Source organism: Anticarsia gemmatalis, chromosome 28 (genome assembly GCF_050436995.1).
Source record: "Anticarsia gemmatalis isolate Benzon Research Colony breed Stoneville strain chromosome 28, ilAntGemm2 primary, whole genome shotgun sequence".
Lineage (NCBI taxonomy): Eukaryota > Metazoa > Arthropoda > Insecta > Lepidoptera > Erebidae > Anticarsia > Anticarsia gemmatalis.
Window position 1 is genome coordinate 4,453,309 of NC_134772.1, and position 19,232 is coordinate 4,472,540.

General features: G+C 36.0%; 2 protein-coding genes across 5 annotated transcripts in view; one reads left to right on the forward strand and one right to left on the reverse strand.

Annotated features, from left to right (window-relative positions):
* The window catches only part of LOC142984778 (osteomodulin-like), a 443,673-nt gene that overhangs the window by 294,899 nt on the left and 129,542 nt on the right, over positions 1–19,232 (reverse strand). The window lies entirely within an intron of this gene.
* Syt7 (Synaptotagmin 7) overlaps positions 1–19,232 on the forward strand; it is a 679,167-nt gene that overhangs the window by 257,171 nt on the left and 402,764 nt on the right. Inside the window, exons 1-2 of one of the 4 annotated variants that reach the window (XM_076132586.1) lie at positions 5,458–5,485; positions 6,892–7,030. The exons of 1 other annotated variant lie outside the window; for it this stretch is intronic. In XM_076132586.1, the coding sequence (XP_075988701.1) occupies positions 7,017–7,030 (14 nt within the window). In that variant the 5' untranslated portion in view covers positions 5,458–5,485; positions 6,892–7,016. Of the gene's footprint in view, positions 1–5,457; positions 5,594–6,891; positions 7,031–19,232 lie in introns of those variants that run through there. 2 more of the 4 variants (XM_076132584.1, XM_076132585.1) reach the window with 2 other exon arrangements.

A 19,232-nucleotide genomic window follows, 5' to 3' on the forward strand; every position in this document is an offset into this window, starting at 1 on the left:
AATCGCGAGCGAAGATGGCGCTGCTTTCCCGCGCGTAATCCTGTACGCTCCTAAGAACGTGCGATGGAGTGTGTGTGTAAAGGCGGCCATTGAGTGTGTATGTAAAGGCGGCTAATGTTTCCTAGAATTCTACGAAACTTCACCAAAGCGTATTCGTATCCAATGTATCCGAATATTTCGTTGCAAGTTTAAATCCAATTTCATTTAAAGTCTGACAACTAAGTCGAGAGCCTTGATATGTATGTGTCTTGATTATCCTACTGATGTTATAAATGTTTGTATGCATGGTATGTATGTGTGTATGTACGTATGTATGTATGTATGAATGGATGAATGGATGGATGGATGGATGGATGGATCGATGGATGTTTGTTACTCTTTCTCGAAAAAAGTACTGAACGGTTTAAAATAAAATTTGGTACGCTGATAGCTTATAACTTGGATTAACACATAAGATTTATATTTTTTCACATAACACTTTTTATCTTGGAAAATCTTTCCAGTTAGACGAAGTTGCAGGTAAATGCTAGTAACTCATAATGCTGTGTATTTCTGAAATAATCTATCTATAAAAAGGCAACCGTCAGCTGCATAAGTCTGCAGGTCACTGAAATTTAAATTCCAAAATTGTATACCTCCGCGAACTTTGCAAAGCTCTATACTAAGTTGTTGTACTATAACAGTAGTGTGTAGAATTTTAATGCAATTACTTCACTTCTAGAAAGTTCTATTTGGTTCGAGAATTTCAATAAAGTTTGTAGCACTTCCTGTAATTAGAAATGAGAATGTTGTGTACAGAATTCAGGCTAAATAGGTATAACATTTTGGATTTAAATGGAAATCTAAATATATTATTATGCTTATTTTACGCATTAACTTGTTGTTTTTTAAAGAAATTTAACAAACATACAAACTACCTAACTTATTAGCAAGCTAGCTTTTACCCGCGACTTCGTCCGCCACCTGAATTTTTCCATGGAAATGCGTCATTTTCCCGGGGTAAAAAGTAGTCTATGTCCTTTCTCGGGTATCAAAATATCTCCATACCAAATTTCATGCAAATGGGTTCAGTAGTTTAGGCGTGATTGTGTAACAGACAGACAGACAGACAGAGTTACTTTCGCATTTATAATATTAGTATGGAAGTATGGATATCTCAATATTGCCATTTTTTGATCTTTTATTGTGTAAGGGTCTCTTCCCACGAAAAAAAAAGAGTGGGCTTTCACGTTCGCTAAGTGCGACTTTGGGACTGGGGTTACCTAACACCCACCACATTGGTGGCCAATGGGGTTTATAACTTTGTTTTTAAACAAATCTTGGAGGTTTTAAATCAGTCTAAACATTTTTCAGTCACACATGGTTGCTCCTACACATTCCTTAACCCTTACAATCAGTGATCATTATTTCTAAACTCCTACACATTCCTTCACCGTTAAAGAAAATTAAATATTTTTTCAATATACGCATAATTTCGGAAATGTCTTTGGTGAGTTACATACACCCAGATTTTGCTTTTTAGAATCCCAAAACTATTCCTATTTGAACCTTGAAAGGTGATTTTTTTGTAGTTCGTTTAACACCTCCTAATCTCTCTTTCGCTTAGATCCGTTTAGTATCACGTAATTATCTTTAAATCTACTTACAAGAGCCTGTTCAAGCCGTGTGTCGTGAACCTGGTATTAAATTAGCCCTTCTCTTAACAAAAACATAAATTGTCTTAGACCCTTACGTGTGGAGAATAAATTTAAACCGGGTTTATGTTAGGTACATAATATAATAGTATAATATAACGAGTTAAGAAATCGCTTCTTAGTTATACTTTCAAGAATGTAGCCCCGCATAAACATTTGTGGTCGAGAGTCTTCAATAAAATTTCTTCCTGGCCGATATTTGGCTATGGCGACCAGTTTCATTGAAACCAGCCAACGTTGTAGGACTTTGTTTATAGGCAATATAGTCCAATTGTGATCACAATACACAGTTACATTCCCTATTCCCTTCAAACAAGTAATTTAGGGAAATTCGATCAAATATTGGTGTGTTTTCAAATTTACGTACACTGACAAAATTTTGGAAAAACCCCTTTATAATTTTCCAAATTCGTAATTAAACCAGGAACCCCATATTGAAGACACTGTAAACCTGCAATTATTATGAACCCAAAATTGGAAATAAAAACATTCCTATTTGTATAAATCTGAATGAACATTTTTTTTTAAATATCTAATATATAAAACTAGCTGACCCGCGCAACTTCGCTTGCGTCACATAAGAGAGAATGGGTCAAAATTTTCCCCGTTTTTGTAACGTTTTTCGTTGCTACTCCGCTCCTATTGGTCGTAGCGTGATGAAATATAGCCTATAGCCTCGATAAATGGACTATCTAACACTGAAAGAATTTTTCAAATCGGACCAGTAGTTCCTGAGATTAGCGCGTTCAAACAAACAAACAAACAAACAAACAAACTCTTCAGCTTTATAATATTAGTATAGATTCTCGCGTCACAGTTTTCGTTGCCGCACTCCTCCGAAACAGCTTGACCGATTCTCATGAAATTTTGTTAGCATATTAAGAAGGTCTGAGAATCGGCCAACATCTATTTTTCATAACCCTAAGTGACACAATTTTTTTTTTATTTATTTGGCAAAGCAACCTTTGCCGGGTCAGCTAGTAATAATATAATTGGACAACTCACACACGGTCATTTGATTCAAAAGTAAGCAGAGCTTGTACTATGGTAACTAAATAACTGATAAACATACTTATAAACTTCTAAATACATACTTATTAGGCTCAGAACAAATACTCGTGCTTATAACACAAATATTTGTCCCCAGTGGGATTCGGACCCGCCACACGCGGCGCTACGGTTATTGCGGCGATGTGACTTTATTTCACTTTAACTAAAGTCAAATCTACGAAATACTTACAAAACTCAAGTCTACAAATACTTACTGAAATCAACAAAAATAAAATGGCGCAGAAACACAGTTACCACATGTACGCAGTCGTTTCCTTTGTAAGTCTAATGATATACAATTTGCAACAAATTGTCGTTCCTAATTGAATATGTAGATTGACCTGGTTTAGGGTCCATTCGTGCGTGGTCAAAGGTTTTTGACTCGAGTTAACGATGGCTTAATGATAGATTTTACGTACATAGACGCAAAATCAAGCCTTTTTCCTGTAGGTAGAGAACAAAACTACGATTTTTTCGCATTTCCCTTGCTACATTCACAACCATATGCGTTGTCATACAGGACCGCCGGTTACGAGTACTAAGCACTTAATAGATAGATTTGACATACTTGCTATATTATATAGAGGTAATAATATAATAGATAAATCAAGCCTTTTTCTTGTAGATAGAGACCGAAGAAAACATTTGCTATAATTCCTTTAAAATTTTTTTGCTTCATTCGTACTTGTTGTCATATAGAACGACCGTAACAATTTCTACGCATAATTTGACATTTTTAACCTTTATTATTGCGATTATTACTTTATTCATAAAGGTTTAAGATAATGTTCGGTTCAATAAATTCTTACATTGCGAAAAATAGATAAATTACAATTGAACATGCTTAATGCCTTTTTTCAAATCATTGGCCCACTGCTGGGCAAGGGTCTCCTCCCAAACGAGGGAAAGGATAGGCCTTGATTCCACCACTCTGCCCAAGTGTGGGATGGGGACTTTGCATGCCTTCAAGAACTGTTCTAAAGAACTCTCAGGCATGCAAGGTTGCATCACGAAGTTTTCCTTCACTGTTGGAACAAGTGATATTTATTTCTAATACACACATAACTTCGAAAAGTCATTGTAGTGTTGCCTCGGGTACCTAAAACCACTTGTGTGGGAGGTACTAAAATGTATAAGTATCAATAAATAAATAAAACTGTACAAATACTTCAAAAACCACATTCACTCCTAATTACATTCAATAAATTCCACTGATTTTCCGTAAAGGCATATAAAATTGAAAGTTCCCAGTTGGAACGGTGCCTAATAGTCCCATATATATCTATCTGAATAATCTGATACCATGACCATTGGTTGAATCTTACGCTGGTTCCTCACGTTGGCCCCAATATTGGCCCCAACGATATTCGTCCAACGTGTGGATCTATATAGAAAATGGCATTGGTCCCAACGTTGGGGCGAGCGTTGATACTTGGTCCCAACGATATTCGTCCAACGTGTGGATCTAGAAAATGGCATTGGTCCCAACGTTGGGGCGAGCGTTGATAGTTGGCCGGCTCGTGTCGGTTTTATCAAAGTAATCTGCGCCAACGCTCGCGATCTGACGGGATAGAACTAGTTTATTAGCCATCTTGTGTGGCGAAAGGTGTACCCCAACGTTGGGACCAATGCCATTTCCAAGATCCACAAGTTAGACGAATAGCGCTTGGGCCTATATTAGGGCCAACGTGTGGACCCGGCGTTACCAAGTTTGCAGTCCAACGTTGGTACAAGCGTTGGGACCAACATGTGGAGCTGGCCGATCTCAAACCGATTGGTCAAAGGTCAAAAGGTCAAGGTGATAAGGTGTTTGGGAAATGCAAAAGTCCAAATATTGTTTGGTCATTTCCATGGGTTAATGGGTTGGGATAGTTCTTTTCAAGGTGAAATTTTTGTTTTTCTAAGTCTCGTTTGAAACAAAAATGTTGCTTGCAAGGTAAAAGAAAAGTCTTCTTTAGAAAAAGGGATTTTGCTTCTGGTGTGAAAGAGAATTTTCTTGTGGTTAATAAATGCTTGATAGGATGAACTATGTTATTCTTCAGTATATTATTTCTAACTTTTCAGTCTTTAATTTCAACATTGAAAATATAAATTTTATTTGTATTTTTATTTGTCGCTATTCTTTGATGTTAATAACTGAAAATAATCAAGTAATCTTCAATATTTTGTATGTAATTTTCAATAATAATATTGCTTTTTTATCAAATTACAGTCTCACTATTAAACAAGTCTTGAGCCGGAGTAAGAAAGCGGAAAAATCTTGACTGTTGTACCATATGGGAATCGAACCAACAACCTAATTTTCCAATGGTAGCTTAGTAACCATCTTAACCAGTACGCCACCCGTTACTTAAATCGACATTTTCAAATTCTAACATCCCTAACCAAATGTTGTATTTCTTATCTCTACCTACCTTTATATCAGATATCTCTCAGCCATACAATAACACAAGCGATTCCGCGCCCAAAATTTAGTTCCATCGGCTAATTTTATATTGTACTGCAATTCGACTGCAATGATCAAAAATCAACCCTACTCGTCACAGAATAGAGTCTAAATTCCTTCACCCAACAACACTGTCAAATGAAAGTGACTGTGAACGTTTGTACCACAGACGATTTTAGGCTTTAAGTTTAAAGACTTAAGGTCGTTTTTCCTTGGGAGTTTTATACAGGAATACAGCCTGAAATCGCGGTACGTTTCAGTCGGCTTGTGTATTTCGAAGATCGAAGTTGTTTCGGTAAAATTTTGGGACGCATTATACAGTGTGTTTATGTTTACGTGTTTTGTGTATATGGTGTTGTTTTTTGTGATTTGTTATATATTTTAAATAGTTTTATTGTTTTATGTATGTTTTAATTGATTTCTTTTTGTTTAAATTTTAAGTGAAATTGTGAAGAAAATGCTTATAAATATCAGGGTTTTGAAGTTACGGAGTTCGATATATTAATATAATTTCATGATATAATTACCTACCTTACGATACATACATTATTTTATTTGTATCGTGGTAACAAAAATAGATGATAATAATAATAATCGGCAAAACACATAGTACAATAGTGTGATTATAATAAGAAAATAATAAAAAATGTGTATTTACTCGTATTAGATAACATATTTATGTATGGTTTTCGTTACCTGAAAATGAATATTGGTAAAATAAATAGATAATAAGCATAATCCTCAGAGAACGAATTTCAGAATTAAATAAATTTATTGCTAACGAATATTGACAATTTTCAAAGATATTTTCGAGTCATGCAATTTCAAAATTTTGACAATTGTTATCTATAAAATTAAATTATTTATTTAAAACTTTTGAAAGGCAACAAAGCGATTTTGTTTATCCATTTAACTTTCAAAGTTTCATGCAAAAACAATACTTACTTATATATTTTATTCATTCGTTAACTTAAGTTATAACATACAATTTAAATGTACTTTATTCAACCACTTTTATAAGCATTCGTTTTACTTTTATTATATTATTTTCAAACACTTATTTTAGTTAAACAACTTAGTAGAAAGCCTTGATGGATAGTTTCGTGGCTGGTGGAGATATACATAAATGAGAATTTAAATCATCAGTGACCCGCAGTCTTATACAGCTGACGGTGATCTATTTGATATAGCTACTTTATTATAGAAATACATACATACATAGGTACATACTCACATACATAAATACATACATGTATAAAATCATGCCTTCTTCCCATAGGGGTAGCCAAAGACTAGAGAACACCACTTGTAACAATCTTTACAATCTTATACAATAAGAAATACATTAAGTTTTTTTTAACCCATTACTGTCCCACTGCAGGGCAAGGGTCTCCTCTAAATCGAGGGGTAAGGATTAGGCCTTGAGTCCACCACGCTGGCCACCAGCAAGTGTGGGTTGGGGAATTTGCAATTTGCCCTCAATAAATGTATCAAACAAATTTTTAGGCATGCAAGTTTTCATCACTATGTTTTTCATCACCGTTAAGACAAGTGACAATTATTTCTAATACACACATAACTTTAAAAAGTCATTAGTGTGTTGCCTACATATATTATGAATCTAAATTTATCGCGTATGCCAAGGCTTTCTACTAAGTTGTCAGACAATATATTACTTTCTTTCTTTTAAAATCATTTTAGTGCTGAAATTAAAAGTGTAAGTGCTTTCAAGTGCTACTGTAAACTGAATAGTGCTTCAACTATAATAAAGTGCTAAAACGGTGACTATTGAGTGCTTTGAAAAGAACTTTTAATTGAATGTCAATATGAGTTTGAGAAGGTAAGGTTTTTTAAAGAAAATTATTTTTACGCAAGTTTTTATAGAATTACTACAGCAATTGTTATGTTATTATATTATACTAGCTTTTGCCCGCGACTACGTCCGCGATGTTAAGTGACTTAAGACAGTATTTCCATATAAACATTCATCTCCTCTTCTAACCCTTTTACCTCTTTTTTCGCAATAAAAGTAGCCTATGTTCCTATTTCAGGTCAGCTCTATATCTGTACCAAATTTCATTATAATCGTTTCAGTAGTTTAGACGTAAAAGCGTAACAGACGGACGGACGCAGTACTTTCGCATTTTTAATAATAAATAGGGACTGTTAAAAGGTATAAAAAAGTTAAAAAGGTATAAAAAAGTCGTCTTTTAAATAATAATGATGGTTCCAAACTTATATATTTGCTTGTTAATATATCTATATAAGTATGACGTATTTAGAAGTACATACGCATGTTTATCAGTTATTTGGTTACTATAGTACAAACTCTGCTTAGTTTGGAATTAAGTGACCGTCTGTGAGTTGTCCAATGATATTTATTTATTTATATGATCCTCGTCCACGTGTACACATTACTTCAATAGCATAATAATAATCACTATTGCAAACTTGTACATGTACTAAATCTGTTAGAAAGAGCTCTACAAAACTAGATACTGTGAGCTGCTCTACTATTCATAAGTTACGACTCATATCTGCTTCTAATCTTGAGAAAAGACAGAAATAACTCTCTGTATATGTATATTTTATATTTCTTGAAACATTGAAGATTGCAACAGTTTTATCCTGTGCATGTCCTACTAATAGTATAATTACGAAAGTTTGTATGGCTCTATGTATGCTTTTTAAACTTTCACTAGAAACTATTGAACGGATTTTAATGAAATTTGATACACAGATATTTTGTAACTTAAATTTGCGTAGAATACTTTAAACCCAATAATTTTTTTTCACACGGACGAAGTCGCGGGCGGAAGCTAGTACTAAATAGATATTTTTGTAATTTGTATCGATTATCGGTTGGTAAATGATGGGTTAAGCGACAATTCACGCAGGATTTTCATCAACGGATGGTTAGTAGTATTTAACATAAGCATCTTCGTACTTATTACTTTGGAGGGCATGTATAAACGTTGGTCCCTGAAGAGACATACATAAGATCACGCCTTATTCCCATAGGGGTAAGAAAATACGAGAGAACGCCTCTTGCTACGATTCTTTTAAACTTCTCTTCCGTAAAAAAAGTTGTTAAGCCGTGTCAAAGGTGGCTTGAACAACTAGGTTGACTACTCACCATATTATTAGAATTTAGCTAACCTTCCGAAACACGGAGAAACTCGATATGTTTAAGATGGTCACCCATCTGCAGAACTACCTCGGCAAGAGGTGCTTAACTTCATCGATCAGCGCGACTGTTGCTAACGAGCTCCACAGGATGAATTAGTTTGTACGTACACGAACATAGTCTAATATATTACCGATCTCTGACCACTACTGCAGTAAACGACCACTAAATGTTCATGACATAATAGGTTCTCCTTCATCGTCCACTGTTAGGAACATTATAATGAACATCAATGATCGTAGTAATGGCTTTTACGAGCTACAAGCATTCTTGCAAGGCATTCCGGACTTTCTATATAAGTATACTAGCTGACCCCGCAAACGTTGTTTTGCCATAAAAATTAAATAAAAAAACATTGTCCAGCGGACAAAATTGTGAATCTAAACCATTCTCAGATCCCCTTGAACACACACAAAAAATTGCATCAAAATCGGTCCAGTCGTTTAAGAGAAGTTCAGTGACACACACTTACAGAAGAATTATATATATAAAGATACTTATACTAGCTGACCCGACAAACTATGTTCTGCCATATAAATAAAATAAAAAAAAATTAACCCATTAATGTCCCACTGCTGGGCAAGGGTCTCCTCCCGTAATGAGGGATGAGTTAGGCCTTGGGTAATAATAATAGTAAATATCTATATAAATCGTGTATGCCATATAAATCTATAAAAAAAATGTGTCACTTATGGGTATGAAAAATAGAGGTTGGACGATTCTCAGACCTACTAAATATGCTCACAAAATTTCATGAGAATAGGTCAAGCCGTTTCGGAGGAGTACGGTAACTAACATTGTGACATGGAAATTTTATATATAAGATTATATACCAGCGGACTGCCTCAACGTCGTCCAGGTATAGTACAATTTTATCCCGTTGATTCAATTCCCGTGGGAATTTCGATCCCATCGATCCCACCAAAACCGTGTCCCGAATAGGCTGATTTATATCATAGGTACTTATATTGAATTCAAATACGGAATACAAACAAAATGGCCGAAGCTTTAGAACGTTCTAGATATATAAATAAAATAAATATATTCAGTAGGAAACAGGCTGCGTTTGATCGAAACTACAATTTAAATAGATGCGGAATGCGGTACTACTGAAACGGGATGAAATTTATTTCAGATCAGAAATAAAATTCCTCTTTCTCTCTATAACGGTAGACAGAGGCCAGAGTACAATATGCTTCTATTCCTTAAATTTTTTTTTGATTCATTCACATCCATACATCTTATCATATAAGACTGCCAAAGCTAGCTTACATTATAAATACCGTTACCTTATAATATATGTTATATACATACATACATACACACATTATCACGGCAGTTACACCTGAAAGGATAGACAGAGAAGTATGAAATACACCTACGTTTTGCCATTAACAATGTTAGTCCCCTGTAACAGGGGGCGAGTCTATTGTCATATACCGATAACGTGACCAAACTCCGGCCTACTGTTAAAAAAATATTCTTACATAAATAAAAAAATATATGTCAATAGTACACTGCACAAAACGGGAACCAAACCCGAGACTTCATCATCAGCAGCCGGATACACTACCGACAGTACCACAGAGACAGTGCAATAACAAGCTTAGTTTTATCATATTTTCTGCTACCCTGATAACACAGTGCTAATCCCTACTTTAGGTTACCTAATTACCTAAACCTCAAGACCTGAGAGAAAATCATGCCTTATCTGAGCTTTTTAATTATGCATAATGTTGAACATTTAAGGATAATTTTCGTTTAAAACTGTGTTTTGGAAGGTGAAGGCAAGAGCATATTGCAAGGAAACACAGCTTTGTAGCGAGGCGCCCATAGCCAGTTGCGCTCACTGGTCGATAAACGATCTGTGGGTTAAGCAAACCTTGGCGCGGTCATTCCATAGATGGGTGACCGCATAGTGGTATTTGAACAGGGCGTCTTCGTGCTTCGGAGGGCATGTAATAAGTCGGTTCTGGTTGTTGTCAATGAAGACAACAGTCTCTAAGCCACGCCAAGGCGGCCTAAACAACTTTGACACTAGGTTGACCACTAACCATACGATAAGAATAAGAAGAATACAGCTATGTACTGCGTGGTGGCTGTCAACGTGATGAGCATTAGTTGTCCAGAGCCTTGTATGCAAGGTTCGCGATTAATGTAGGAAATAAATTAGAAAGTAATACAGTTGACGGTGGCCTGTTTAATACAGCTACTTTATTTTATAAATATACAAAACTATTAATTTATATTTGAGATAAATCTTGCATATCAAGGCTCTTTGCTAAGTTGTCAAACTACAGTCGGTCGTGGCAACAATCGGCTTCATTTATACCTACATATATTTTTTTTCCAAAGTCCTTACCTAACCCAATTTCCATATAAAAACAACAAACTTTTTACATTATACAGTTACCTACTTAAAACTAATTGTGAAGAAAACAAATTTGAACGTAAACAAGTTTTATTTTCAAGGTAAAGACGACTATTGACTACTAGGTTCTTAGTTTGATTCCTGAGTAAGGCAATTCGTATTGATGTTATAGAGATACTATCCAGTCTCCATTCTTATATTATATTTTAAGTGTAAGTAATTTAAGTTTGTCCGTCTGATTGTTTAGTTTCAGTGGCTAAACAATTAAACCGATTTCGATTAAGTGAGGTTAGTTAAAGACTCGAAATTATAATGGTTTCTTTTAAGATATTGAAGTACAGATTTGGACACGAACAGTGCTTCGTTCTAGCTAGTATTATAATAAGTAATCTAGATACCCTGTAATCAAATCCTAATACAAGAAAAACTAGCCTAGTGCGAGTTGGAGTCGCGCATGAAGGGTTCCGCGCCATTTATGAAAACGACAAAAAATCACGTTTGTTAAATGGGAGGTATTTATTTTACCCTGGTTTTTTATTTGTTGTTCTAACGGCAACAGAAATATTAACATAATTATATTATTATGTGGAACATTTCAACTGTCTAATCATCACGGTTCGTGAGATACAGCTTAGTTGTTTGTTTGTTTGTCGTATGGTTAGTGGTCAACCTAGCGTCAAAGTTGTTCAAGCCGCCCGAGAGGCCTTCGACATGGCTTAACGACTGTTATCTAAGTGGATAACAGCCGTGACCGACTTTTTACGTGCCCTCCGAAGCACGGAGACGCCCAGTTCAAATACCACTATGCGGTCACCCATCTATGGAATGACCGCACCAAGGGTTGCTAAACCCACGGATCGTTTACTGACCGGTGAGCGCAACAGGCTATGGGCGCCTCGACAGCTTAGTGACAGACAGCGAAAACTCGGTAATGGGGTCCCGTTTCTACTCTTCCAGTAAGGAACCCTAAAAACAAGGCCAGAAAACGCAATCATTAAATAATTATTCTTTATTATCTAATATTAACATAATTTTCCCATTGAGACTATTTTCTTCCTCCCATATAAATAAATCTAAGACTAAATTCGGTCAATGCGTCTGTCTTTTCTTGTTAGATACTCGGTTCGATTCTAGGTTACATCACCAATTGTTTTTGGAGGTCAAATTGTATATAAACATGTGTAATTTGGTAAAAGTGGCTTTCGACTGCCAAGACTGAGGTTCGTTCTTGGTGTATATTTTTTTAGTCTCCTTTTACATACATATGTATATCCTACTAATATTATAAATGCGAAAGTTTGTGAGAATGTATGGATGTTTGTTACTCTTTCACGCAAATATTACTGAACCGATTAAAATGAAATTTGGTAAATAGGTAGCTGAAGACCCATAATGACACATAGGATACTATTCATCCCGGAATTCTCGAGGGATCAGGATTTAAACGGGAAGAGTTTCCACGCGCTCGAAGTCGCGGGCGGTCTCTAGTACATACATAAAATCTCGCCTTCTTCCTTTAGGGATACATGGGACTAACAGCGTTAATCGCGTAAATTCGGTGCTTTTTATACGCCTCTGCCTACTCTTTCGTGTATAACGAACGTGATATTTAGTATGTATTTTAGTCTATCTATTTATCGTATGTTTAGTGGTCAACCTAGTGTCAAAGTTGTTCAAGCCGCCCGAAAGGCCTTTGACGTGGCTTAACGACAGTTATCTTAGTCGACTACAATCGGGAACGACTTTTTATGTGTCCTCCGAAGCACGGAGACGCTCAGTTAAAATACCATTATGCGGTCACCCATCTATAGAATGACCACGCCAACGGTTGCTTAACCTAAAAATCGTTTACCAACCGGTAATATAAATACAAATGATGAATAATTTATTTTTGTTACCGGCGGTCCTGTGTGATAAGATGTATGGATGTGAATGAGGCAAGGGAAGTTTGTAAGGATCGTACCAAGTTGCGTTTAGTCTCTGCCTACTCCTATGAGAAAAAGGCAAGATATGTATGTATATTAAAATTTGTTTATCTTATTATTATTATTTTTTTTTAAATATCCCATTTCTATCTCATTGCATTGCAAGGGTCTCCTCCCAAGCGAGGGGGAGGGATTAGGCCTTGAGTCCACCACGCTGGCCAAGTGCGGGTTAGGGACTTTACATGGCATGGCAAATGCAAGGTTCCTCACTATATTTTTCTTAACCGTTAGAGCGAGAGATAACTATTTCTAATATACTTACACATAACTTTGAAAAGTCATGGCCTGTTGCCTCAGGTTCGAACCTGCAACCACTTGCGTGGGAGGTACCAACTTAAACCACTCGGCTATCACAGCTGTTGTTTGTTTCTCTTATTCTTACTTATAATATACATAAAATATTAACTCAGTATAATACAATTTCATATCGCAAAAGGCGTCTTACATCCCTTAATGCAATAAGAAATGGATGTGGCATATCAAATTGTGTGTAATAAATTGAGTTACTGTGTTATTTTTGTTTCGTTACAGTACTGTGTTGGGTAAGATAATATTATTTTTCCATATCTATACTAATATTATAAAGCTGAAGAGTTTGTTTGTTTGTTTCAACGCGCTAATCTCAGGAACTACTGGTCCGATTCAAAAAAATATTTCAGTGATAGATAACCCATTAATCGAAGAAGGCTAGGCTATTTATCATGACGCTACTAATAGGAGCAGAGTACCAGTAAAAATTGTTACAAAAACGGGGAAAATCATGACCCATTCTCTCTTATGTGACGCAAGCGAAGTTGCGCGGGTTAGCTAGTTTTTCATATGTAACAATACGCCTGTTATGTGTGAAGGTGTAGACAGAGGTGTATCGAAAAACATTAGGTTTTTGATGTTTAAAATGTTGGTCAGAAGTGGGTAAGTCTATAGTCAAATTCTAGGCGTTTAAGAACGTTGCGATGAAATAAAAATATCCCCACTATCGCTTTGCTTATCTCAGGAATGAAACTCAGGACCTCGAGATCGGCAGTCTCCTATCTCCTTTATTGCTAAAACCAATGCTGATGTGGCTTCACTCGCGTACAAAATTTTAATGAAACATCTTAGGCACTTACGGGGTTAAATTGAAAAAACAACGTCTATGTTTAACCGGGTCTTTATTTATATTCATGTAAATTATTTCATCAAAATTAGTACAGACGGACCGACAGACTTTCGTATTAATAACATTTATAGTATAACATTTAATCAATATCCAAGTAACGAAATACGCATATATTTCGAAAGTTTCTGTAATAATTCATATCGACGCAGACTGTCAAAAACACAAGGTACCTTCTAGACTTAAGTTTAGGCAACAAAAGTTTTAGCGAAATTTACGATGTCTTAAGAATGAAATAATATTAACAAATCGTAAAAGGAGACTTTACTTCTTGTGTAAGTTTTATATTTAATAAAAATTAATAAAACCTGGTTACAGGCTAGCGTTACAGGTTCATGAACCCTGATAATTACAAAGTTTTCACAGATATTTCCGTCGTTATCACAGGCTCTCTATCTCTTTCTCTCTCACTCACCCTCTCCCTCTCATTATATCTCTCTCCCTCTCTTTCTCCCTTTCTAGTAATGTTTTTTTGCACAGTTAATAGGTAATACAAAAAATGTTTTTTTTTAGCCCATTCCTGTCTCACTGCAGGGCAAACGAGGGAGGGTTTAGGCCTTGAGTCCACCACGCTGGCCAAGTACGGGTTGGGGACTTGCATGCCCTCAATAACTCCAAAAAACGACCTGCAAGATTGCATCACGATAATTTATTTCAACGTTGGAACAAAGGATAATTAATTATTTCAACGTTGTTTAAAATTTATCATTTTTGTTCTAGACCGACAATAATTTTAAAATCTTTTGTTTTGACCAATATATGAAACTAGCTGACCCTCGCAACTTCGCTTGCATCACGTGAGAGAGAATGGATCATAATTTTCCCCGTTTTTGTAACATTTTTCGTTGCTACTCTGCTCCTATTGGTCGTAGCGTGATGATATATAGCCTATAGCCTTCGTCGATAAATGGACTATCTAACACTGAAAAAAAAATTCAAATCGGACCCGCGGTTCCTGAGATTAGCACGTTCAAACAAACAAACTCTTCAGCTTTATAATATTAATATAGATAGAGCATCCAATACATTTCTTATTGTTATGTCTCTGTTCGTAAGCGTAGTTCCCGATTATCGGACACAATGGAAAGCCAGGTAACAATAGGTACATCTAAGTGATGACTCAGCTCTGTATGTTTGTACGTACTATAGATAAGATAGTCGCTATTAATATGTTAGGTTCGATTTCTATTCGGGGCAAATATTCGCTACGTCTATAGGTACATAGATGCCATTAAATGCCCCTTTTTACATTCTTGATGGTTAATTTAAAAAGATATTGATTTGTAATAGATCTTCTTCCGATATACGCATGTTAAGTTTCATCAAAATTGGTACAGTAATCTAGCTGTGAGAGGGTAACTGAATGACTGACATAATTAGAAAGACAGATATTTATACGGATAGACAGACAGACCGGTAAATAGACAATAGATACATATACATCTAAGTGATGACTGAACTTTGTATGTTTGTACTAGCTGACCCGCACAACTTCGCTTGCATCACCGAAGAGAGAGAATGGGTCATAATTTTCCCCGTTTTTGTAACATTTTTCGTTGCTACTCCGCTCTTAATGGCCGTAGCGTAGCGATGTTATATAGCTTTCCTCGATAAATGGCCTTTCTAACACCGAAAGAAATTTTCAAATCGGACCAGTAGTTCCTGAGATTAGCACGTTCAAACAAACAAACAAACAAACTCTTCAGCTTTATAATATTAGTATAGATATGCATTATTATAATGCAATAAATAAGTTAACGTCTATAGGTTTTGCGTTAGTATTAGTCTAGGATCACTGTCGTGACTGCTTTTGTGGCGCGGTCGGTAGTGCATGCGACTGCCGTGCGAGATGTCTCTGGTTCCAATCCTGGGCCTGGCCAAAGTCTTTCCTGAGTTTTTCTACTAATAAAATCACAAGAGATTGCCCGGGCTTAGAAAGTTGAGGTCCATGCCTCAGAGAGCACGTAAAGCCCTCGGTCCTGCGCCTTACCTCTCACTGGTCGTGTCTACCGTCTCACCGGGCTATGAGAGTGAAGGAATAGCGAGTGTACCTGTGTATTGTGCTTACACTTGGACACTATGGCAGGTTGCTATGACACTGGCCGCCGTAGCCGAATATCGGCCAGGAGTGATTACCGATATCTTCGAAAAGTCATCGAACGTGCCTCGGGATCGAACCTGCGACCACTTGCGTGGGAGGTATTAACTTATAACACTCAGCTATCACTGCAAACGATGGATATTATTTATTTTCCAAAATGATTCCACAATATCGATTCTTGTTCTGTGGGCAGACGCAACCCTTCCACCAATATTCTGTGCCATTGTATTACAGAACAGATACAATAAAATATGGTCTTTATACCCTGCAAGCACGTGATGGGAAATCGTTGCGTGTTGCGAAAAAATAGGGTGATTCGCCCTGTTATCGATCAGTTGAATGATGTTGTTGGTTTTTAATGATTTTATGGTTGGATTTTTTGTGTATTTGGTTGAATATGTCATGTTTATATTATTGTGTATGTACACATTTTTGTAGTTACGTAAAATGCGATACAAAAAATTCTCTGTTAGGAATGCTTGAAAAAAATAGCTGAACAGATGTGCAATATTTTTATTCGTATGGTATAATTAGTTCTATTGTAAAAATATTGGAAAGGGACGACGTTATTGCCTAGATTGTTCTTGTGTCGCGGGGACTTTTACAAACATACAATCAACGGATACAAAGTAAAACCAGACCCGAACCACAAATAATATAATAATCTCTTGCAAAAATCTAACTCACCACCTTCCAACTGAATGGTAATTCTGTGACGAGAACCTTTGCCACTGCACCACAGAGGCCGTCAAAAAAAAACTTAGACTGTTTTTAACCTACACTAATAGTAATAAGTATAATGCCTTCTGAAATAAATATATTACAAAGTAACAATATCAACAATAATTGTGGATACAATATCCGGGAAAGCGCACAAAAAAATACATAAATATTTTACTTAATCTATTATAACAAACATTAACAATACTTAATTACATTGCCAACTCATTACTAAAATAAACTAAGTCAAAGTCTCTCTTTTCGTAACTCTATTTATTAAGACCTGTAATAAAAGGACGCTATAAATTGGCTAACGGCCTATAATTAGATACTTCACCCTATTATGTTTCAACGAAAATAGGATCGGAATTGAGAGATAATTAATACCTATTTCGGGTTTACTTGGGTAAAAATATATTTTATCACCTTTAGGGCTTCAGTAAATTGAAAAGTCAATGAAAAATCCTACTTTTATCATAAATGTAAAATAGTGACGGTTGGATGTTACTAATACTTGCGCATTGAAAAAATATTTTACTGTTGGATAGCCTATTTATTGATGAAGGTTATAGGCTATATAACTTTACGCAACAAACATTAGGAGCGGAGTAGCAACAAAAATGGGGTAAATGATGACCCATCCTCTCTTATGTGACACGAGCAAAGTCGCGCGGCTCAGCTAGTCTATTATATAAATGTAAAAGTTATGATCTTAAAGAAAATTTTAATAACATTGACCGGCTCGGGAATCGAACTCCACGCCACGTTTATCAACAGTCGCATATACTACCACTCGCTTGAGTGAGTGTGAGAGAGAGTTAGTTAATACATAATATATACGACTATTGTTACCAGAGGCTTTCTAACCTATTAAAATTCCACAATTATTTACTAACGTATTTTTGCACTGCACTGCGACAAAGTATAAAAGAACATTAGCAAGCTTATAATAATATATGTACATTGTACAGTGTAAATTAACATGCGAACTTAATTTAAATTAACTAATTATAATCTCAATGAAGATGTTCTGTGGATGGGTAACCATCTTATACATATCGAGTTCCTCCGTGTTTCCGAAGACACATTAAATTGTGGGTCCCGGCTGTCAGTTTCAAAGATCTTTGACAGTCGTTACCTGTAGTCAGAAGTTTGAAAGTCTGATGACCAGACTTACCGGGTATCGTGTTATAACCCAAGTAACTAGGTTGTGGAGGTCCAACAGGCAGTCGCTCCATGTAAAGTACTGGTTTTCAGATGTATCCGGTGAGACTGGAAGCCGACTCCAACATAGTTATAAGAAAGGCTAGGCTGGTATGTTAAAAATGTACGTAAATAAATAACAAAATATCATTGGACAACTCACTCACGGTCATTTGATTCCAAACTCAGCTGTGTTTGTCAAGTACTATGGTAACCAAATAACTGATAAACACACTTATATTCTTCTAAATACATACTTTTATACATAATTCACAACCAGGCTCAGAACAAATGCTCGTGCTCATCACACAAAGATTTGTCTCGGGTGGGATTCGAACCCACCACTTGCGGCGCTACGGTTATTGCGGCGAGGTGACCACTTTAACCACTGCGCCAAACATGCGTTATATTATTTATTTTCTGCACTGCACTGCGACAGTATAAAAGAACAATAGCAACTAATATGCGGTATGCATTAACTTGTGAACTTAATTTAACTTACATTGTTATCAAGAGAGGTTGCACGCCAGCTGAAACATTTGCAGTTAACACGCATATGGCTTAATACCATATTTTACCGTTAAACGATCATTAGTTGTAGAAGACTGCCACCGTGGCGAGGTCAGTAGTGTCCGACTGCTGACTATAAAGTTCCAGGTTCTATTCTCATGTCGGGCAATCGTACTATCGGTCGATATTAATTTATATTAGAATACTAGCTGACTCGCGCAACTTCGCTTGCGTCACATTAGATAATGTTTTTCCCGTTTTTGTAACATTTTTTACTGGTACTCTGCACCTTTTGGTCGTAGCGTGATGATATTATAGCCTATAGCCTTCCTCGATAAACGAACTATCTAACACTGAAAGAATTGTTCAAATCGGAGCAGTAGTTCTTGAGATTAGCGCGTTCAAACAAACAAACAAACAAACTCTTCAGCTTTATAATATTAGTATAGATTTCTCAATAGGTGCCTGGTAAATGGCAGTAGGCTCGCCGTAGGTGTACAAGGGACTAATCATAAAGAACAGCTTTTTTTTCTTTTCTAAATGGGACTAACTTTGTTCTGCCTACAACTTTAGGTAGAAAAGTGAAAATACTAGTACTCATATGTATGTATATTATATAATTCCCGGCTACAATTGAGAATACTCTCTTATGAATTAACTAGATTCAAGGTCTAGCTTGTTTTTATCCCAGCAAAGGGACACTATTAGGTATTGTAAATACAAAACACCAATAGTACTTTACCCAACCCGGAAATCGAACTTGCAAAATTAAAAAAACAGTCTGATTTGAATATCGCCCAAAACAACAT